This window comes from Thunnus albacares, chromosome 21 (assembly GCF_914725855.1).
Source record: "Thunnus albacares chromosome 21, fThuAlb1.1, whole genome shotgun sequence".
NCBI lineage: Eukaryota > Metazoa > Chordata > Actinopteri > Scombriformes > Scombridae > Thunnus > Thunnus albacares.
In genome coordinates, this window is record NC_058126.1 from 2525750 (window position 1) to 2550003 (window position 24254).

Here is a 24254-nt window from a genome sequence, read left to right on the forward strand (position 1 = left end):
GGAGTCACTCGTTACTCTGCGATCGTTTCTAATTGTTTTCAGTTACGACGCTTTTGGGAAAAACCTCTTCAGTTTAAGGAGGAAGATCGATTATATATATAAAGATGCTTCCAGGAAACCAGGCCCAGCCCAGTAAACCCAGTTCATCCTCCAGCAGAGGCAAAAAAAAACTCCTCACCTGTTCAGGTAATAATTGTCTCCTCGTTTCCTGCTCGGGTGGTCGGGCGGGATCAGCAAGCTGTCAATCAAATCATACCAACCAATCACATTTAATGCCATAATTTGTCAGTTTTTCCAATTAAAGATAATCAGTGTTTAACATCAGGCACAATTATAACAAAATGTTCACACTTAACTATTAAATTAAATGTAAAGATACTTTTATAACATGTTTATTTCATTTCTTCTTCTCTTAAATGGAACATCAATGGATGTTCTTCCTGCAACAACTCAGGACGTTTGAGGCATCAAAGGCAGTGATGTAACCGCTCAGCTGATGACAGGAAGTAGTTTAATAAAGTAGTGAAAGATTGGTCAAGATTTGCCAAACGTTCTGCGTGCTGAGGATCGTTTCCCTCCCTTCAGGAAAAATATGATGTGATATTAAGAGCTGATATCCGGAGGCAGCGAAGGCCCTCAACTCCTCATCATCACTTCAGTTTAACTGTGTCTCTCAGCTGGTTTCTTGGATGTTTATCCTGATGCTGTATTTACCTTGCTGGAGTATTTGATACATGATGTGTTTATGCTGATGTGTGTTTGTATTGATGACACCGAGACAAACACCGATCAATGTTTCACTGCTAATAAATGATTGAATCTTGAATATTCTCTTTTGTAAAAAAAAAAAGCTTTGTGCTCAGTCGTTCGACCTGCCGTTCAATCAATCAAATCAGTCGATTGATTGATGTGTTTTTTTTGAAGCCGCTGACCTGTCGAAGTTCTGCTCCACGGTAACGACGGGGCTCAGGTTGTCATGGACAGAGAACAGCGGGTTGCCCCAGCGACCGATGTAAGCACTGCGGAAACAAACAGACACAAGCTGAAGGAAGAACTCAGAGAAAAAACAAGAAGAAGAGACGAGTCATAAAACTGCTGTTATTACTTAGATTACTGCAGACAGTAATACTACTACACAATACCACAAATACTAAAACTACTGACGCAGCTTTCTATTTGAATGATCCAATATTGATTATTGAAATCCAGATATTGATCTTTGTAAACCTGTGTACATGTGCACTAAATGTTATATCTGTGCAGTGTTTACTGGTTGTAACTGGTTCAGTTAGCGTAGATGCTAGCTGCTACGTTAGCCGTCTTGAGTCATGACAGTCCTGTAAATGCTACTTTATTCTTCCACTCCACTACATTTCAGAGGGAAATATTGTACTTTCTACTCCACTACATTTATTTGACAGCTTTAGTTACTTTTCAGATGAAGATTTGACACAATGGATAATATAACAAGCTTTTAAAATACAACACATTGTTAAAGATGAAACCAGTGGTTTCCAACCTTTTTGTCTTTGGACGTCTTACAAAAAGCAGTGTGTAGTCGGGGTCACATTTCACATGTCTATGAGTTGTTAACAGCTCCACCAAATAGTGATTTTTCCCTCTAAACTTCTCACATGCTTTCATTTCAATAAATGTTCAAATGATCCAATATTTCAGCAAAAATCAAAGATTAGAGAAAAAGTCCAAAAACTGAAAACAGATTTGTGTATCAGAACTTTGTTTTTTCTTCTTTCCTCTCCCATTAATCATCTCACCACCCCTCAGATTTATCTGATGACCCTTTGGAGGGGCCCCGACCCCTAGGTTGGGAACCACTGGACTAAACTAGCTAACTGTATATAAAGTAGTGTAAACTAGCTCCACCTCCAGCAGCTACAACAGTAACATGCTGCTCTAACACTGATGCTTCACTATTAATAATCTAATGATGTCATATATAATAATATATCAGTCAGAGGGACCAAACCACTACTTTTACTGCAATACTTTAACTACATCAAGCTCATAATACTTATGTACTTTTACTGCAATACTTTAACTACATCAAGCTCATAATACTTATGTACTTTTACTGCAATACTTTAACTACATCAAGCTCATAATACTTATGTACTTTTACTGCAATACTGTAACTACATCAAGCTCAAAATACTTATGTACTTTTACTGCAATACTTTAACTACATCAAGCTCATAATACTTATGTACTTTTACTGCAATACTTTAACTACATCAAGCTCATAATACTTTTGTACTTTTACTGCAATACTTTAACTACATCAAGCTCTAAACTTCTCACATGTTTTCATTTCAATAAATGTTTGAATGTGTTTACAGTTCCAGGAAACTAAACTGCGTCTCACTTGTTGATCATAGGAGAAATATAAGTTCTGAGGATAAATTGAGAAGCTTTATGCAGAAATAATATTTCTCTAAATGAATCGATTCTGGATGTTGTGAAGCAAAGTTAAATTGAATCGGGAGATCTGCTCATTCATTGATTAAAAACAGTCCCTGCAGAAGATGAGCGAAAGAGAGAAAAAGAAGAAATGCATTCTGGGTGGAAGCAGCGGTAATGAAAAGTAGCAGCTGATCAGGTTTTCATCTTGTTTGAAAATTACCCAGCAGCCCCGGAGGAGTCTGCTGTCCTGCTGCTATCAGAGCATACAGGCTTTTCTAAAAGAGTAAAGTTCACGACCTGTGAAATGGCAGAGTCATAAACCACTGTCAGACAACACACTCAGTGACTTCTTAATGACTTATTAATGCAACATTAATGCGCTGCTGACTGCTGAGTGTGTGTGTGTGTGTGTGTGTGTGTGTGTGTGTGTTTTTATGGCGAGCGTGGAATATATTTCACCACTGTGTGCGTCGCAGCAAAAGTTTTACACTCGTCGTCTGTTCCCTGAAGACACATCGAGCCTGCAGTGAGAGTCAGTCAGCAGTTTGTGCTCCCAAAATGAAGAAAGAACACAGAAATATACACGACATGAGGAAACATAACAGCGGCGGCGGCTGCGAACACGGCGGCGGACAGACCGCTGCGGAGGATCACAACACGTGTTATATACGGTTATAGTTTCAGTGACACCTCGCTGCAGAGGAGACAGCTAAAAATAAGTGTGTTGTCAGTATTTATTAAACAATTAAAAACTGAAAATACTTCTTGAAACGGCAACATGTGACTCCGGCTGGGTCCAAATGTGACGTGATAAACAACAAAAACATGATTTAGCTGCTCTTAGAGCCTTAGTGGAGCTAAAAAAATGTAAACTCTGTCCTGCAGGTGGCGCTAGAAGAAAGATCTGTGTATCAATAAAGGCTTTGTTTTCTGTTTGTATATACAAGTAGTGAACTCAACACTAACATATCATCAGCTTTATAGTTAAAGAAAGTGTTGAACTTGATCCACATCCAGCAGTTACAACATGATCATCACATTGATAATGTCAATAATTACTTGTGGGGTTCCTCAGGGTTCTATTCTTGATCCTTTGTAGTTTCAATCTGGTTAAAGCTGCTTGAAATGATGTTTTTTTTTGTCCACTTGTTTTCAGCAGAATAGTCTCTAAACATGACTTCTGTCATATTATCAGCTTATAGAGTAGTTGTGGCTAACATGTTAGCAAACAGTTGCTTTATTTCCACATCCAGCAGTTACGGAGCAACATTATCATTCATGTGGAGTCGTGTTTCTGTCCACCTGGTGAATATAAGTCCAATATTCACTCTCTTTTAGCTTCTGTTTTTACTCTCTACCAACTCCTGAGGGAAATATCTGGCTCTTTAGCTGCTAAATGCTCCACTATGTTCACCAGCTAGTCTACAGCTAACTGTGTCTGTTTGGTGCTGAGCAGGTAGTGAAAACGTCGCTATGAGACGTTGAGAGTGAACCAGAACAGTAAAGTTGCAGCCGGACAGATAAACAATGAGCTGAAACTCACTATAAAGCCGTCAGTGTCTGTCATTGGTTAACAGTTATCACCCTCGTCCACGCAAGTTTGTTTAAAGTAACCAGATAATAGAATAAAGTGAAGTATAAAGAGTATTTAGTAAAGTGAAGGTGACAGGTGATACCTGTCGTACCTGTAGAAGTGAGCTTTGATCCTCTCCTTGATCAGCCAGAGAGGATGATGGGATTGGTTGTGGAGGTTGCGGCCGACCTTGGCCAGGATACCTGACGTGACGTTGGTGAAGTCATCGCGGGGGTACGAGTGGCCCAACACCTCCACCGACTCCTGACCGATCACGGGCTGCTGAGGGGCGGGGCCGTCCGCGCTGCTGAGGTGTCTGCGTGACGCCGCCGCGCCGCCGTTGGCCCAGAGCGCTGTCGCACAGAGAGGGTGGAGCAAAGGCGGGGTCAGCGACTGCAGGGGCGGGAGGAGCAGCTGGCGGAGGATCATGATGATTGGTCCATGGAGCTGCAGACACAAGAAAGGAATTCAAGTAGATTAGAATAGAAAAGAATAAAACACAGTACAACAATTAGTATTATACATATATTATAGTAGTATAACAATTAATAGATTAGATGCCAACTATTAAATTAGTCTCCAGCTATTTTATAATCGATTAAACAGTTTTTTTGTCATTTTTTTTAAGAAAAAAAGTCAAAATTCTCTGATTCCAGTGACTGAAATGTGAATATTTTCTGATTTATTTAGTCCTCTATGATAATAAACTGAATATATCTGTTGGTCGGGACAAAACAAGACATATGAGGATGTCAGCTTGAGCTTTGGGAAACAGTGATCAACATTTTTCACCATTTTCAGACACTTTATAGACATCTAAAGGACTAATCAATTAATCCAGAAAATGATCAACAATAAAAACAATCATTAGCTGCAGCCTTAGTAGACTGAACACAAAACCATTAGCATCTATATGTTAGAAATATGTACAAAAACAGAAAAAGGAGAAGAATAAAACATCTGATCAGCTTGTAAAGTAGCTAACATGTTAGCTAACATGTTAGCTAACAGCTAACATGCTGTTAGCTAACATGTTAGCTAACAGCAGATAAGATCATCCTATCAGAGTGCTGTTTGAATGTGAGTCCTTTTAGCTCTGGGCTGAGGAATATCTGGCTCTTTAGCTGCTAGATGTTCCACTTTCTTCATCTAGCTAGTCTCCAGCTAACTGTGTCTGTGTGTTCGCTGCTGCCGGTGCAGGTAGTGTAATTTATAATTTCATTGGGTCGGTGGTGGAGAGGGAAATGAGCAGGACGTGAATCAGCTGAAAGAGCAGAAAAACTGTAGTTGTGTTGAGAATTTTCTTCACCTCCACAGAGCTGACCGATCATGGCATGCAATTAGTTCCTCGACACACACACACACACACACACACACACACACACACACACACACACATTATATCACATTATAATTAAACTTATGGACAAACAGCCAAAACATGAACACAGTCAGCTGGTTTTTCATTTCTCTCTTTTCCTTCTTTCCGTCGTTTATTGTCTGACAGGAGACGAGACGATCACCCTTTTATTTCCCCCCCTCAAATATTTGTCCATCCACACACACACACACACACACACACACACACACACACACACACACACTCGGGGAGCATCCCTGAACAAGACAAAGGGTGTTGCATTGCAGTGGCATTGCAGCAAAATGGATTATTGTTCCCAAATCCATGAAGCTTTTTACCTTTACTCTGCTGTCTGTGTCATATTATAGAGGACTGGATGACACTGATGAGGTGTCACACACATAAACACACATAAACACACATAAACACACACAATACAAAAGTTAGGTAAAGGGACATCTGAAGGTCATAAATTCCTCCATCGGCCTTGATGACTCCGACCATCTACAATATTCATTACAACCCAGAGCAAACAACCAACTAGAGATGTTTAATAGAATAAAAGCTGATTAATCATCTAATTCCTCCTCTGAGAAGCAGGAAAATGTTCAATTAAGGTCATAGCAGCCAAATTATGGACTTTGTGTACACGGATCATAATTTAGCCAAAGGAAAGGTCATATAGAGACCAACAGTAAGAATTTATTCATACAGCACTTTTTGTGACATTAGTCACAAATTGCTTTACAAGGACATAAAACAACATATAAAATAGAAAGAGAATCATAGCAGATGAAGACGGAGAAGGATCCTCTCTGTAAAGGCAGGTCGCCGCAGGATCCGCTAACACCTTCAAAACTAATACACTTTTATGAGACACTATTTCACACAGCAGCTGCATGATATTTAAAGAATGTGACTTATTTTAAGCACATCAACTCAAAGAGGTTTTTATCTATAACTCAACTTATAACTCACGGAGTCCCACAGGGAAGTGTTTTGGGCCCGCTATTGTTTTTGGAATTTGCTTACAATTCAAGTGACACTTTTAGCGTCCAGGCTATATTTTCAAGTCTTTTTTTTAAAATATTTGACTAATTGTGTGTTCATAAAGAACGTGAGGGGCATTTTAGAGGCGGGGTAAATGCATATTCACCAGGAGAGATGTGATGATGTGTAGAGCTGCACAAGTTGAAAATGCTTTAACTTGAGAGAAAAAGTCTTTTTAAGTATATTTAAGTATTTTTTTTAAATATTTGATTTATTGTGTGCTCATAAAGAACGTGAGGGACATTTTAGAGGCGGGGTAATTGCATGCAAATCAATGGAAAGCCGCACATAAATGCATATTCACCAGGAGTCTGCACATGTTGAAAATGCTTTAACTTGAGAGAAAAAGTCACTCGTATCCCAGAAGTTTAAAAAACTGTTTCATAAATGTAGAGAGACGAGAGGAAAAAGAGACTGGAGGGAAATAATTAGAGTTTCAAGACCATCAAGACCAAGAAAAACAACACAACAGGTCATAATGTCAGTCGCCCAAAAACAACCTGTAGTTAGTTTGAGTGTCAGCAGCCGTAGTAACCGTGAGGTGGAGCAGTGGTGCAGTTCAGATGACGTATTTATATATATATGTGGATGGAGGCTTTAACCCAACAGACGCTGTTTCCAACTGCAAGTTGGGACAGTTTTTTAAAAGGCGTAACTATAATCGTCCCTTAACCTTTAACCCCTGTGGTTATTATTGTAGCCTAAAATATGTCTTTTATGAAAGTATCTCACATTATATTCTTGCTGGATGTAGTTCACATGATTATTTTTCCTCATCATTGGATAAGAAAATAGTTACAAATATTCCAAAACTGGTTTTCAGAGTCTAAGTTGATGTTTTCAGAGCCTCGTTTTCATCAATATATTCAGTTTACTTCATAAAAAATTAATAAAATACAGCAAAATCTCAAATTTCAGAAGCTAGAACTACTTTTTTTTTCATGTATTTGCTTCATAAATGACCTAAACTAATTTTTCTTTGTTGATTTATAACTAAAGTCATAAAATCTCTCCAAACAGAACTTTCGCCTCCGTCTCCGTGCAGCCGTCATCCTTCAGCGACAGACGCTCTGTGCACCTGAGACTCACAGGTGATGAAGTGTCTGATGGTCTGGAAAAGGTGAACAAGCAGCACCCCTTCATCTCCCATGATGATAAAAAAAAGGTCATGTGACATTTCCAGACGATATATATAACTCCACCTGTTGTGGATGTAAAGCCACATACGAAAAAGTGGCTTAAATCTGAGCTTCAGTCTCGGCTCCGTGTCTCCTCTCTTTGGCGCTGACCTTCTTCCTGGCACATGATCATCGCCATATGTCTGTTCCCATGGCACCAAAACACCACCACCACGCATACACATATGGACGCCTACGCACACGGACACACGTGTGCGGTAAATACACACATTTTATATGTAAGGAACTGCAGAGAGCTGCAGCTCAGCACAGACTGAGAAAAGGTGATAAATATGATGAGAGAATGAAAAAAAGGGTGAGAAGTCCAACATTAAGATTTAAAGAACCATTAAATAAGTCGATTCTGATTTAAAAAAATCAATTTTTATGTTTCTACCAGTTTGTCTTTGTGACCATTACGGAACAAATATATAACAATCAGAACCTGACAGATACATTTCGATATTTAGAGGTTTAAAAAAAACTTTAAAGGACACATATTCTGCACATTTCCAGCTCTATATTTATATTCTGGGGCTCTACTGGAATATCTTTGCATGATTTCCAGTTCAAAACTCCTTATTGATCTTCTACTGGTCCTTTATGCAGCCCCTCAGTTCAGCCTCTGTCTGAAACAGGCCGTTTTAGCTCCTGTCTCTTTAAGGCCCCGCCTCCTGATGAGCCCACTCTGTTCTGATTGGTCAGCTTTCAGGAAGCTTCCTCCGGCTCCGGAGGCTACGTAAACAAACTATAGTAGCAGGATTTCACTTCTTTTTCTCCTTCTTTACTCCAAATGTCAACTTCTCAAATCCATCCGTACATGTTGGACAATGTGAACAACACATGGAAACACCTTAGCAACCACCCTAGCAACCACCTTAGCAACCAAGGCTACTGAATGGACGGCCGTTTATGGGCATGTTTTGGAAATTTGACCATGTTTAACATCCAACATCACAACCGTAAATGACAAAAAGCACAATATGTGCTGAGCAGGACCTTATGTAGTTAAAAAAAAACATTTTATTGTCAAAAACACCTGTAACAGCAGCAGTAAACATGAAGTTTTAATGTATTCAGTTATCCAGTTTATCCATTCAGCAGTGCTGTTACATCAGGGCTGTTGTGGGGATGAGAAGATGTTGGTTGGTTCTGAGCAGGTTGTTGTTGCTTATTAGTATCTACAGATATTTCTTGTTCTTAAAATAACATTACTGATGCTTTTTCATCAATACTATAATTATTAGAAACACTACATTATTCATCGTGATGATTTTCATCATCGATTCATCTGTTGATTATTTTCTTTATTGATCAATTAGTTGTTTGTTCCATAAAATGTCATAAAATCATGAAAAGTATCGATCACTGTTTCCCAAAACCAAATATTCAACCTGAAATGTCCAAAGATCTTCAGTTTTCTGTCATAGAGACCAAAGAAACCAGAAAATATTCACATTTAAGAAGCTGAAAACAGATTTTAGCATTTTTTCCTTAAAAAATGACACAAAATGACAAAAATCATCAGAATTTACGCAGCAGACCTGAAAATATTTTTTGTTTTTTGAGATGAATTTGTAGTTATTTAACAAAAAAAACACAACAAGCTGCAGAACATCTAAGTCTTTCTACAACAGTGATCCCAGAGTGACTTATAGCAGCAGCGAGCAGGTCAAAGGTCGGCGATCTCTTGAATCATCAGATCTGAACGAGCTGAAAGGAAACAACAGCTGAAGGAAACCAGAGAGACTTTCTAAGAGGGAACCATCACGTGGATTTTTTTAAACACAGATTTGTGAACTCGAGCAAATGAAAATATTAAATCAGATCAAACTTTAATGAGTCTTGTGGGGGAGCCGCCGCCGCCGCCGCCGCCGCCGCCGCCGCCACCACTGCTCGCTGGTGAAACTCTTCACACGTCTCTCCTAATTTGTCTTTTTATTTTTATTTTTTATCTCATGACGCAGCTGAAACCAGATTTATTCCTCCACAGGATCTAAACTTTTACCTCAAGATGCAACACAGAAACACAAGTTCTCATTGTGATCAAATACGATACGGAAGACCAGAGATGCCATTATTAAAAAAAATAATCTATTCATATTTAATAATCCAGTTATTGCAACACATCATTACTGTATTATTTAAACTCCAAAGCATAGTAGTGTCATTGTTAAAAAGGAAAATTGGAGTTTTTATATTTATTTTTATTCATTAATGTGAAAAGAATTTAAATTTTAAACCAGAAAAATTGAATTATATCAAGATTTTAAAAAGATAAAATCAGAGTTTTGTTTCACTACATTATTCAGTCGGACTTTGAACAGATTTAATTTAAGAACGTTCTGACAGTTTTACAATTTAATATATATGTTGAATATAATAGTTCAGAGCGTCTGAGAGTCATACGAGTCTGAACAGACTTTTTATTCATTCTTTTATTCATAATGTCTGAATCTGAATTAGTTTGGAGTTTTTATAATAATAATTTCAGATATTACGACTACTGACACTGATAAATGTGTCTGCTGGTTTCTGTCTGCAGCCTCAAATTCTTCTTTTCACTCTTTGGAAACATTTTTGTGAATGAAATTCGCCCACAAACGGAGCAGAACAGGTCGCCGTCTACGAGTGAAAGACTCACAAATATTAAAGGGAACGATCGATTGCAACACGGTTAATTGGCAAAATGATATCTGCGGGTCATAAGGTCAGATTTCTATTTGTCAGGTATTTATTATTATTATTATTATTATTATTATTATTATTATTATTATCATTATTATCATTATTATTATTATTATTATTATTTTGTCTTATTAAAGTTGTTGGAAATTTTAAATACTTTAATTCTCTCATGACTGTTAGTTGTTGTATCACTGTCTACTGTAATGGATCGAGTGTGTATATGTTTATATGTTTACTGTATGTCTGTTCAACTGTGTGTAATTATTATTATAATATGTAGATCTCATGTCAAAGATTTCAGTAAGATGTGTCACTTTTGTTTGTAGTGTTTGTTTTTGTATGTTTATGAAAAAATCATAATAAAAATATTATTTAAAAAACAAAACAAAAGAACAGGTCACCGTATAAACTGTCAGGTGACCTTCATCATCTATGAAACCAGATATTTACAAAGAGTTTGTGACGTTGAAGAGGAACCAGATTTACAAGAGTAAATGAAAAAAAGCGTCTCTAGCGGATGATACTGGTGTGTAATATGGTTGAAAGCTCCGGTAAAGGCCAGAAAGCAGAGCTTCAGTCGGGATTGTCGTGTCAAACGATTGTTTCCAAGGTCGAGAACGAACTTGTGTTTAAATCTGAATCATAACTGCTGATGACGTCACATGTCAACAAGTCAGTGGACCTTCAGTTGAGACGTTTTTTTAGACTTTTCTTAATTTTATTTGAAGGGTTGCTGCCAAATGTTACTATTCATGAAAAGTATTAATATCAGTCTGAAATCTCAGATATCGATGTCGGTATCGGCCTGATCGGATCTTTTTCCGTCTTAAATTCTTTGTTACTTCGTCTCAAATCGTCTCCATCAGCCACATTGGTCCCGTGACATTTTAGTTCAGATCTGATACAAAAAAAATATGGCAAATTAACAGAAACAGATAAAATGTGCAGTGATGTAAGCAGCTCCGGAGGAAGCGAAACATGATTCATCATGTGTGAAAGTTGCTGAGAAAATCCCTTGTTCGGTTGCCAAGAAGTTGTTCTGACTAACCAGCGTGGCGGCCGCCAACAGCGAAGCTGTGATGTGACTTCTGACGCCGCCAGCTGACTAAAGGTGGCAACAGAGACGCCGCCAAGGACGAGCTGCGGCCCGCCGTCCAACAAACACCCACCGCACGTCAAGAAAAATGAAGAAATAAGCTTTGAAATGTGTCTGAAAGTTGAACCAAAAGCCTCTCCAGCCTCGGCGCTGTCACCGTGACAGGCTGCAGGAAACACGACGCCTCAGACAAACACAGCGGTCGCCAAGGTTACAGTGTCGCATTACGCAGGTGATGAAATAGATGTCATTCAGGCGTGAGCTTCGGCACCGCACAAGTGACACACTGCACATGTTAACACACACACACACACACACAGTTTCCAGCAGCAGCAGCTTCAGTGCAGAGGGATTCATTCAGCCTCTAAAAACTGACACGATGATAGAGAGAGGTGATAAATTACACACTGCGGAGGGAGAGAGAGAGAGAGAGAGAGGCCTGTAGAGAGAGATACTGTATATATAAAGAGTGTGTGTGTGTGTGAAGACGGCTGCAGAGATGGAGTTGTAGATAAAAGGGAGCAGAGTGAACACAGAGAGAGAGAGAAAGTATTTAAGGCTGAATTATGGTTGAAATCTTTCAACACGTCTATTAGGAACGACCTGCAGGAGCTGCTTCCCTAAACCGTCACACATCACCGTTAAAGATATAATATGTAATTATTCCACATTGAAATGTCTAAAAACAACTAGACTTATGTTATATATGTTGTTGAGTTGTGTACTTACATTCAAACTCAGAGAAATCTGTAATTTAATCAAAGTAACGGACCGTTTCATTTGGTCGCCTGTCGATGGCGTCATACCTCCTCTACCAAAGAGTAAACACGCACCAGATGCATACGGCGGCGCTGTGTTTGTCCGCTACGATGGCGTCTACCAAAGAGTAACTTACACACATACAAGATAATACATCGGCGTTGTGGTTGTTCCACACAAACTGTTATAAATGGACTTTTATTCAGTTTTAAGACACATTTTCATGATAAATTTATTTGGTTTTTAACTATATCTTTAGATGATGGTATAACTTCATGAAGAGGATAGAGAGAATAACTAGTGAAGCGCTGTAAACGGCGCCATCTTGTCGTTATTTTTACTCTTCGGAGCCGTTTCTAAACAAGCTATGGTAACCGCTGTCGTCATGGTGATGAAGCAACAGTGCAGCGGTGTGACTCACTGACGTGTTTTTAATCAGATATATCAGCTTTGATACACACACAATACTTGTTGTTGACATTTGGCTTCATATCACAAACTCTTGACTTTATACTGAAGCTCTTTGAGAAATTTACAAAGTTGTACAAAGTCCAGAGGTTGTGACATGAAGCACGACAAGCTGGTGAAGCTGTAAACAGAACAGCGTTTCCTGCACATGCTCAGTAGTGTCTGCCTTACACAGAACTACTCTCTGGAGACTGAAAACATGATGCTGTTATTAGTCTTTGGAGCCGTTTCTAAACAAACTAACATGATCAAACTCTTCATGATGAAGGAACATGTGACCCAGTGCAGTGATTTAATCAGATATATCAGCTTTGATACAAACACACAATACTTGTTAGTAGATCAGTTCATTGTTGGTTTGGATCCAAACATGAAGATTTGATGACAAGAAGAAGAATTGCCAGACTCATCCTTTAAAGACACGTCTGAATCTTTGCAGATTAAAGATGCAGACGTGGTTTATGTGCAACAAACAGTATAATTACCACTTTAAAAGTTCCAGAATCTATAAACATAACAATATATTTGTATCTTTTCTCAGTGTTTGTTCACTAGTCAAGCTTCGACATTGTGTGACTCGTGTCAGTTGAATACTGAACCACGATTGGCTCCAAACTAGTTGTGATGTCACAAATCACAAATGTCACAAATGACACACACACGTCATTCTGCACAGAGAAGCTGAAGCTGACATATTATTGGGTGGAGCGGCACTTTAAACACGGAGATGACGCTGCATTTTTCCAGACCTACAAAGTGTTCACAGTGTTTCACTCTGTTGGTCACGAATGTGAAACGTGACAGAAATTCTGTAGTCGTGTTTTGCGAACGTGAGAGAGAAAATCCTGACTCCTATTTTCACCTCCACACAGCTGACCAATCACGGTGTGAGGTTTAATGCTTCAACACACACACACACACACACACACACACACACACACACACACACACACACACACACACAGAGTGAGAGGAAGCTACTTTCAGAGCTGTGGTGGTTCCCATAGTGAACACATGCCATGATGATCACGACTGGAGCGTAGCTATGAGACGTTCACACCTCAGAGGAACAGGTGGCGTCTCTCTCTCTCTCTCTCTCTCTCTCTCTCTCTCTCTCTCTCTGTGGGAGTGTCACTCGCCCCCTCCCATCAGAGGGAGTCCCTCTCTGGCACGATGACCACTTCCTGTGGCTCACGCCTGCCGCTCCTCTTCCTGTTCACGACGCCGCTCGCTCCGTCGCTCGCTCGCTCGCCAACACGGACTCTTATACAACTTCCGACATCTGCCTTCATCTCTGTGTGCTGTGTTATTTTTAGTGAATGAATTTCACGCTGTAAAAAAATAGCTCAACTTTACTTTTTTTCACAAGTGTAAAATTACAGATTTATCCTTAAAATGATGAAAAATCAGAATATTTCTGTTTATAATTTTCTTTTTCTTCTTTATTCACCGTCCTCTCCCTTCATCCCTCGTTGAGGGTTCATATTTTACACTGCACGCTTACTTTTATTCTCTTTGAGCTTCTTTTTTATCTCCAAATTTAACACTTTTTAATTGTTATTATGTCTTTTTACTTGTGTTGCTTTTACATTGTGTTTTAAAGCCTTTTATGCTCCATGTAAAGCACTCTGAACTGCCTTGTTGAAAATAAACTTGCCTCGTTCACACTTGTTGCATCTGTAAAGTCACCATTTAGTGTTTTGTTTCCTCACAAATTAATAATAAAAAGCTGATTTTCTATGTAGAAATGATCATTCTTGTTTCCTGTAAATGCAGCTATAAAAAACAGCAGATGATGGATTTTTTTACTTCTCAAATATAAATCAAAGACATTACAGACAGATTTGTCTCCCCCTGCTGGCGGTGAGAGGAAAGACTCAGCTGTGACTGTGACACACACACACACACACACAGACGGCCAGTAAAGACTGGTATGTTTTGATGGTCCGCTGGGATTTGTCCCAGTATGTCTGATGGTCAGTATGTACTGGTTGTTAGCTGCTGTTGCTGCTGTAAAAACGGTGGATAAATTGTTTTGAGCGTCACACAACGTGCACAAAACCACTCGTTCATTCAGTCCCGAAAACAGCTGGAAAGTCTAGAAGAGTCACGTGATTAACGGCGCGGGAACGTCGCCCCCCGACATGAGAGTTAAAAACTAGATTTATCAGGTGATGATCGGTTTCATCAGCAGACACTGCAAGTTTAATTCTTACTAAAAATAACATTTACATCACTTTACTGCTGACTGTGATATTTACTCCGCAGCAGTAAAAGTACATAAGTATTATGAGCTTGATGTAGTTCAAGTATTGCAGTAAAAGTACATAAGTATTATGAGCTTGATGTAGTTCAAGTATTGCAGTAAAAGTACATAAGTATTATGAGCTTGATGTAGTTAAAGTATTGCAGTAAAAGTAGTGGTTTGGTCCCTCTGACTGATATATTATTATATATGACATCATTAGATTATTAATAGTGAAGCATCAGTGTTAGAGCAGCATGTTACTGTTGTAGCTGCTGGAGGTGGAGCTAGTTTACACTACTTTATGTACAGTTAGCTAGTTTAGTCCAGTGGTTCCCAACCTAGGAGTCGGGCCCCTCCAAAGGGTCAGCAGATAAATCTGAGGGGTCGTGAGATGTGTGATGCTGATCAATCACCTCCAGCAAGTTTCTGAAAGTTGCTTTTTACAGAAATTAATTAATTAATTGAAAGTACGTATTTAATTTGCTCACGTTAGTTTAATGTTAATAAAGCTCAGTGTGATATATATGAGGTGTGTGTGGTCATAAAGCAGCTGCAGTATAGATGCACCAGCGTGTGTGCGTGTGTGCGTGTGTGTGTGTGTGTGTGTGTGTGTGTGACATGATGAGTTAAGCCTGCGGGCCGCCGAGCTGCAGCGGGATTTATGAGAGCTGTAGTCGAGCTGATTGGCTGATACTGTGGCGTTTATTTAAAACAGCGTGTCCCGGAACGACCCCACATCCATCTTTACTCCCTGCACCTCCTCCTGCCTCCCTACAGTCTGTTAAAAAGCTATAAACTCAGTGTCCTCCCCTCTAAATCTTCCTCACTGCTCCTCCTCCTCCTCCTCCTCCTCCGTCCTTCCCTTCTACTCTCCTTTACGTCTCCAATCTCAGAATATTAAGTTTCTTCTTATTTCTCCTCTAAACCTCCTCCTTTCTTTTACCTCCATCTCTTCCTTAGCGGTGACTGCAGGAAGTATATTTACGGTAATAAAGTACAATTTTGAGGTACTTCTACTTTACTGGAGTGTTTCTATTTTATGTTACTTTATACTTTTATTCCTCTACGTTTCAGAGGTAAAATCTGAACTCTCCTTGTTTCTCGTCTCGCTATATTAAGTCTCCAATAAATACAAAATGCCAAAAAAAATAAGCTTAAAAAAACAGATTTTACATTAAAACGTTGCATCTGTTTGGAAACTCTAATACATTTCACAGATTAAAGCCATGAAACCAGCGAACTGTATATAAAGTCATTAAGAAGTATTTTCTCTCTATAATACAATAATATACGAGTCATGAGGGACGTTTTTCATTTCATACTTTAAGTTGTAATTTTGCTTCTAAAACTTCTGAATTTGTTCTTTTTCAGTGTTTTGAATTAAAAGATTTTGTACTTTTAAGAAAAGTTAAAGTTTTTTATTTATTCTTTAACTTCAGTAAAAGATTCTTCCTCCATCAGCCTCTTCCCCTCTTCCTCCTCTCAACTCTCCTGTTCCTCCTGGACTCTCCTCCCATCCCTCCTCCACCTCCTCTTTCTCCTTTTTATCCCTCCTCCTCCTCCTCCTCCTCTTTCTCCTGTTCCTCTTCCTCGCTGAGGGAAGCAGGAGGCTTTCTGACAAGCAGCATTAGATCAAACCTGCACAGGAAGCCTGTAAAAATGTAATAAAATGACTTTTTTACAGATATAAACGAGCTCAGAGAGGAGAGGAGAGGAGAGGAGAGGAGGAGAATTGACGAGTGGAGAGAGAGCAAGGAGAAAGAAAGGGATGAGAATAAAGAAAAAAGGAGGAGGAGGAGAGAGGAAAAGGACAAAGAGGAGGAGGAGGAGAAAGAAGAGGAGCAGCGGTGTCTGACATGATGAAGAAGGGGGGAGATTTTATGGTTGGAGGAGAAAAGTGCAGAGGCTGCAGCTCTCTGCCACCCGGCAGCTCCACTCATACATCCAATTTGTTTCCTTTCACTGAGTGTCAGTCACACACACACACACACACACACACACACACACACACACACACACACACCAACACACACACACACACACACACACACACACACACACACACACACACACACACCAACACACACACACACACACACACACACACACACACACACCAACACACACACACACACACACACACTCACACACACACCAAGACACACACACACACCAACACACACACACACACACACACACATACACCAACACACACACACACACACACACACACACACCAACACACACACACGCACACACGCACACACACACACACCAAGACACACACACACACCAACACACACACACACACACACACACACACACCAACACACACACACACACACAAGCAAATGTCCAGACAAAGACAAATTTCTAAAACCTGACATGTACTGTATGAAATACACATTTACAAAAACCCACACATTAAATACACACACACACACACACACTACACACATACAACCACACACACACGCACACGTCCGCAGACACACACGCTTCATAAAACATGAACACACACAAACACTCATGAACAGCTCTGCAGCCTCGAGGCTTCATCGTCCTGTTTGTTCTTCATCTCTACAGTCATGACAGGACGACACACACACAGACACACACACACACACACACACTCACACACACACACACACACACACACACACACACACACACACACTCACACACACATACACACACACACACAGTGTTTGCTTACTCCACACTTCTCAGCAGTGACAGAAACTTTTTTCCAGAGTTAAACGAGGGACGACACTCAGACAGGAAACACTTAAACGCTCCATGTGGTCATGTGATCATGACGCCGAACCAACTGCTCACGCCTGACTCCATCGTGTATTTACCTGCAGGTCCAGCTGTGCATAAAGCTTTTTTTTTTTTTTTGGACAGGATATAAATAGCAGAATACGTCCCCTTTAATTATAAATAAAGAACTGATTTACATGCTCACAGTGTTTCCAGCTGGTTTCCGTAGCGACGTCTGTCAACAGAGAAACACCACGACAACAAAACTGCATCACAGCCCAACATCTGGTCGGGAGGACAGACGCACAAAACACAGGTTAATGACAACAGCTGCGCCGCGTGTTCACACGTATTGATATTAAAAATGATCGATCACAGAGGAAGTTAAAGTCTGCTCAACTCTGCTGCAGCTACAGACGCTTTATTAACCCGCGTTCAGTCTATTTATAGTTAATAAAGTTAATGTTTTAATGCGGTTGAATTCACCAGAAAGTTGTTCTCATTTACATATTTTTCTGTTTCTGTTGTCAGACAACGGATGTTCAGATATATTGACATTTAAAGTGATTGATTAGAGAAGATGTCCAGATGACGTTGTTGATAAAACGTATTTATTCCACCTGATTTACTCATTTTCATTGTTCAGTCTGCTCAGATAAAAGCAGCCTGAGAAGTTTCGTCCCGCAGCAGCAGCAGCATCAGCAGCAGCAGCGTCTTTATGAATACGAGGAGGACGGCCGGCGTTATCGATCCGTGGTCCTGAGGGACGGCGAGGGGCCGATCTGAATCAATCATCCTCTGCAGTGAACACACAGCAGCGGCTCAAAGCTCAGTTTTTCTCCCCGAACTGTCAGAATCAGCACGAAGCAGCTTCACGCAGGAAAAATATGTTGGCTGTTGTGTTTTTTATCATGCTAGTTATGAAGAGAAGTTTTCAACATTATAACATGATAAAAGTTTAAAAAGCTTACAGAGAAACTGACTCTATAAATAATGTTTTATTTTGAAAGAAAACGGCACACTTCCTCTGCTATCTAGGAAATCTTTACTGGGCCTTAACACCCTGTGAAAGAGCTTAAAGGGTTAAAACCAGGTTTAAAGAGAGGAAATACAGCAGTAAATATGTTTTATTATGTTTTACTGAGAGATGAAGTGAAATCAGGTTGTTTACTTTTGTAATAAAACACAAATTACAACAAATTTGACAAATTTTATTTGACAAATAAAAACAGAGAGAAATATGTTGTAAAGTTACAAATAATATCAAAACAAAAACAAACCTTTAAGAACCTAAAAACACACACAGACCCACGTACACATTTAGTATCACAAGTTCAAATTAAATTAGAAGAAACATGTTGGATAAAGTGTGTAAAATCTCTTAAACCTTCAACCAGCAGGATGATCAGAGTCACATCCTGCCGGGACTCTTTTATCTGCTCCCAGTGTCTCCCCCAGTTTATCTGCTCCCAGTGTCTCCCCCCAGTTTATCTGCTCCCAGTGTCTCCCCCCAGTTTATCTGCTCCCAGTGTCTCCCCCAGTTTATCTGCTCCCAGTGTCTCCCCCCAGTTTATCTGCTCCCAGTGTCTCCCCCCAGTTTATCTGCTCCCAGTGTCTCCCCCCAGTTTATCTGCTCCCAGTCTGCCCGTGTGTCGTGTCACCTGTTGTCTGTTTTACTTTAGTTCCTGTTTTATTTTGAAATATTTTCTCCTTGTGTCTTCCTGTGTTTGATTACCTCGTGTGTTTCACCTGCGTCTCGTTTACAGTCACCAGTTTAGTCTTTGTCGAGTCGTCTGCTGTCGTTCTGTGTTTGTTCCTTCGTTCGGTGTTTCTGGTTCTTGTGTGACTTTTGAAGTATTTCATTAAAATGTTCTGCCGTCTGCTCTTCTCACCTTTATCACAATCAGAGCTCAGAGATGTGATCTGGGTCCCTGAAACACTTGAAATGATCTTAAAATCAATATTAAAACAAACCGGCAGCCAAAGTAAACAAGTGATGTGTTGTATTTGTTATGAGTTTAGTTCATTTGAACTAGAAACCTCCCTGCTACCTGTTCTCAGACGTTGTCACACAGTAATATAACATAAACATCTGAATCTATCTTCTTCTTCTGGAGCTCTGCATAGAGGACGTGCACATGTAGCATCCTGATCTTCCAGCAGCAGAGTGAAGACTCCTGCTTCTCTGACGGCTGCGGGGTCACCTGAGTCTCTCCAGCAGCGAACGAGGTCCTTTAATGCTCAAACACAGCTGTGAAACTTCCATCTGACGCCGCCGCATGTCGACAGTCTACGGGTCACCGCTTCATCAGGAACACCTGACAAATCCACCAAATAATCTCACTTTTTGGATATGTGAGAGGAGGCCTGTTGCATTATCAGGCTGAGCTGACGGGGATGTAGAGCGGCGTGTTCACGCTGGCTCCATCATCCTCCCGGCAGATGAGCTGACCTCTCTGATCCTCAGCTGTAGCCGACTGCAGAGGGATGAACTCAGAGAGTCTTTCAGTCGCCGTAGAAGCAGCAGCAGCTCTGACATCCATCCAGGAGAAGCTGCTCTGATGACGTTATTCTCTCACGACAGACGACACACAGTCCAGTATCTCCTTCTGCAGAGTTTTTGAAGTTAATATATACAGCGGTGATCTTTCAACAATCCATCAAGGGAGGCGACAAAATCCACCAACCAACAGAACATCCTGGTTCATCAGAGCTCTCACAAAATATCACACCGTCTATGATTCAGTTTCAACTTCCTGTCACGTCTTTGTTGTTCCTTCTAATTCTTCATCCTCTGCAACGTTAAACCTGCTGAAACAGTTTAGCTTCATATTATTGTCTAGAAGGTTTAGATGTTGCTCTGGTGCCGACACTCTGAAACAGCAAACAGGAAGTAATAAACGGCGTTCCTGAAACCACGTCCAGCTACGTAACTCCGTCTGTCATAAGAGGAGCGGGTGTCAGTTCAAATCGGTCCGGTCCAAGCTCCTTCATCCTCTTCTTCTCTTCTTCTTCCAGTGAAAACCTTGTGAAAGGCTGTTTTTGTGAGGAAATAACAGATTTTTCCTGGATTTCCTGCGGCTCCATTTGAAGTTGGCGTCTTCTGAAACGTCGCTACAGAGCAGGAGTGACAGTCGCACATCCGTACAATACCAATTTCCTGTCAATAAAAGTGGGCGTGTCTGCGCCCCGTGGAAAATAAGAGGCAACCAATAAGAGAGCAGCCTCAGGTCACCTGCTTGCCAAAAGCTGAAGGATGTAAACACGCCGCCCTTCACCAGGAAGTAAATTAACCAAATACAATATGGAACCAATTTCTACTGAATGCTGACAGACTATCAGGCACGTTATGATACGTCTTATCATCTAATTAATTTATGTTTAACATGTTTGAGTCGACGTTCTTCTCTAGATATCTGGCGGTGGCTCCTCAGCGCCGCGCGTTAACAAACCGCCGCTACTAGAAGGCTGCAGCTACTTTTGTGCTGTTTGCATTTTCCAGAGATGCTTTAATGTTTCTTACAGCTTTATTTAGAGGTGACGGGACATTCACAGGAAGAGACGCTTATGCTCGTGCAATATTTGGTAGCCGGTGCACGAGAGAGAGAGAGAGAGAGAGAGAGCGAGTGAGTTAAAAATATAACGGCGAGGAGGAAGACACTGATGGGTTTAACGTTATTAAAGATCAAATTCTTTTGCCTGTTTTATGCAGCCCGACATGTAGGAGCATTAAATGACAGGACGTTCAGTTGCTGCTCTGCTACTGATGATGATACTCGGATCTTTCACAGCGTTTCCCAGGATATTAAACCAATCTTGTGCATAAGAGATGATGATTGAGATATTAAAAGATAATTCTGTTTATCTTCCTGCTTCCCAGAGGAGAGAGAGAGATGGATCGTTTTCTTATTAAAGGATCATTCTGCTGGTTTTCTGATTGTCAACAAATCTCATGTTTGACGTGTTTTTAATCAGACACATCAGGCTTTAGATACACACACACATAATACTTGTTAGTAGATCAGTTCCTTGTTGGTTTGGATCCAAACATGAAGACAAACATATATAAAAATCATGAGAACAGATCGTCTCTGCACAGTTTTAGGTTCATGTGATAAAAATAAAGTGAGCGACTTGAGCTCCACCTGTTTGGGAAGCAGAGCTGAAGACTTTTTGGCCGCAGAGAGATTACCTGTACACCTGTTAGCCTCCACTGCTGCGAGGACCAACAGAGTGTGTGTGTGTGTGTGTGTGTGTGTGTGTGTGTGTGTGTGTGTGTGTGTGTGTGTGTGTGTGACAGAGAGAGGAAGTGTGTAGGAGTGTGACTCCTGGCTGCGACACAGTAAACATATGCTCAAGAGACGTTGGAAAGAGTGCAAAATGGAAATTGGAAATTTGCAGCACACACACACACACACAAAAACACACAAACACACAAACACACAAACACACAAACACACACACAGCTTTTTTTTTTGGCTAATTCAGCAGCTTTGCAATTCATATTTTCCGTGTTGGGGGATTTGAAAGAGGCAGACGTCTCATTTTTTCCCGTTTAGCCGTCACACACTCGGCGGCGTCCTCTGGGTGGGACTGCAGGCAGCGACTCCGCGGTGACGGTTGTTCAGATTCTGACACATTTCAGCTCTTTTACAAACATCTGCTGAAAATCGACTCTGTTCATGTGAAAAAAAAATACTCGATGAGACGTGAAATTATGGATACGACAAAAGACGGACAAATAATTCGGATGCAGCAGAAGATTAAAGAAGATTTTAAGGAGAAACACGAGATAAATCAGATCATAGTTTGGTATAAATTAGGATTTTATTGATTAGGTTCTTATGAAATCCTGCCATATAACTTCCCACATACAGCGTTACCTTCCAGACAACTGGAATAATTGTTATATTATAAATATTTTTCTCCCTTTCTTCATTTTTCTTTATTTTGTAGTTGCTTTTACATCCATTATTTTTATTTGCTGTAACTGTCTTGTTCTTATCTTTAGTTTTTTTTTACATATAACTGATTATATGGAGGTAAAAGTGTGTTTTATACATGTGAATGTCTTTGTGTACATATTAAATCATTTTGTTTACACATAAAGAAGCCTTTTTGACATTTTAAAGATTTTAAAGACTTTTTCTCTTATTTTGCAGGCGTCTTTTTATCTCTCATTATTTTATTTGCTAGAATTCATTTTATCTTGTCTCGATTTTTTTAGGAGACTGCTTGCATAAGTTTTTAACTTCCAACTTCTCGTGCACAAGCGTTTGTTTACTTTAGTTTCATGCATCGCTGAGTCATACGGAAGTTAAAGTGTGTTGCTATATATGTGAATAATGTCTTTGTGTGCAAATTAAATCGTTAAATCATTTATAATTTTTGCTTTATGTGCAAACAAATAAAGAAAAAAAATATTATTTTGTAAAATTAGTTGATTAATTGACAACAATTTTGATTATCAATTAACCTCTCTGACTGTGATGGACATTTTTCCTGACCAGTGTGAATTTTGGCTCATAATTTTTATTTAGTTTTAGTCTTTTGACAAAAATGTGAACATGTAAGCAGCTCGTTCAATAAGACTTCAAACAGTTATTATTACTTTTAATTTAATTTTAGTCTCACTTACAGCATGAAAAGCAGGTCGTCAATCAATATCTTTCATCATCGTTATCCTGGTTAAATTCACAGTGTTCAAGATGTTTTTTTATGCAAACGAGTGACTATTGTCACACTATTCTAGCACTGTTGTCACACTATTGTCACAATGTTGTCGCAATATTCTAGCAATGTTGTCGCACTATTGTCACAATGTTGTCGCATTACTGTCACAATGTTGTCGCACTATTGTCGCACTAAAACATTTAATAATCTTTCAAGCTCACCTGCTGCTCTACCTGGCTCCAGGACTAACACTGAGTCACACCATTGTTGCACTATTCTAGCACTGTTGTTGCACTATTCTAGCACTGTTGTCGCACTATTGTCACAATGTTGTCACACCATTGTCGCACTATTCTAGCACTGTTGTCGCACTTTTGTCACAATGTCGTCGCACTATTGCTGCACTATTGTCACAATATTGTTGCACTATTGTTGCACTATTGTCAAGCTATGGTCGCACTATTGTCACAATGTTTTCACACTATTCTAGCAATGTTGTCACACTATTGTCGCACTATCGTCACAATGTTGTCACGCTATTGTCGCACTATTGTCACACTATTCTAGCAATGTTGTCACACTATTGTCGCACTATCGTCACAATGTTGTCACGCTATGGTCGCACTATTGTCACACTATTCTAGCACTGTTGTCACACTATTGTCACAATGTTGTCGCAATATTCTAGCAATGTTGTCGCACTATTGTCACAATGTTGTCGCATTACTGTCACAATGTTGTCGCACTATTGTCGCACTAAAACATTTAATAATCTTTCAAGCTCACCTGCTGCTCTCCCTGGCTCCAGGACTAACACTGAGTCACACCATTGTTGCACTATTCTAGCACTGTTGTTGCACTATTCTAGCACTGTTGTCGCACTATTGTCACAATGTTGTCACACCATTGTCGCACTATTCTAGCACTGTTGTCGCACTTTTGTCACAATGTCGTCGCACTATTGCTGCACTATTGTC

The 24254-nt window shown here is 39.9% G+C and overlaps 1 protein-coding gene across 4 annotated transcripts in view; it reads right to left on the reverse strand.

Annotated features, from left to right (window-relative positions):
• Window positions 1–24254, reverse strand: part of fars2 (phenylalanyl-tRNA synthetase 2, mitochondrial) — a 143776-nt gene that overhangs the window by 104950 nt on the left and 14572 nt on the right. For all 4 annotated transcript variants that reach the window (XM_044339232.1, XM_044339235.1, XM_044339234.1 and 1 more), the window contains 3 exons: window positions 4107–4441; window positions 933–1019; window positions 179–238 (listed from right to left, as the gene is read on the reverse strand). In XM_044339232.1, the coding sequence (XP_044195167.1) occupies window positions 179–238; window positions 933–1019; window positions 4107–4423 (464 nt within the window). In that variant the 5' untranslated portion in view covers window positions 4424–4441. The remainder of the gene's footprint in view (window positions 1–178; window positions 239–932; window positions 1020–4106; window positions 4442–24254) is intronic.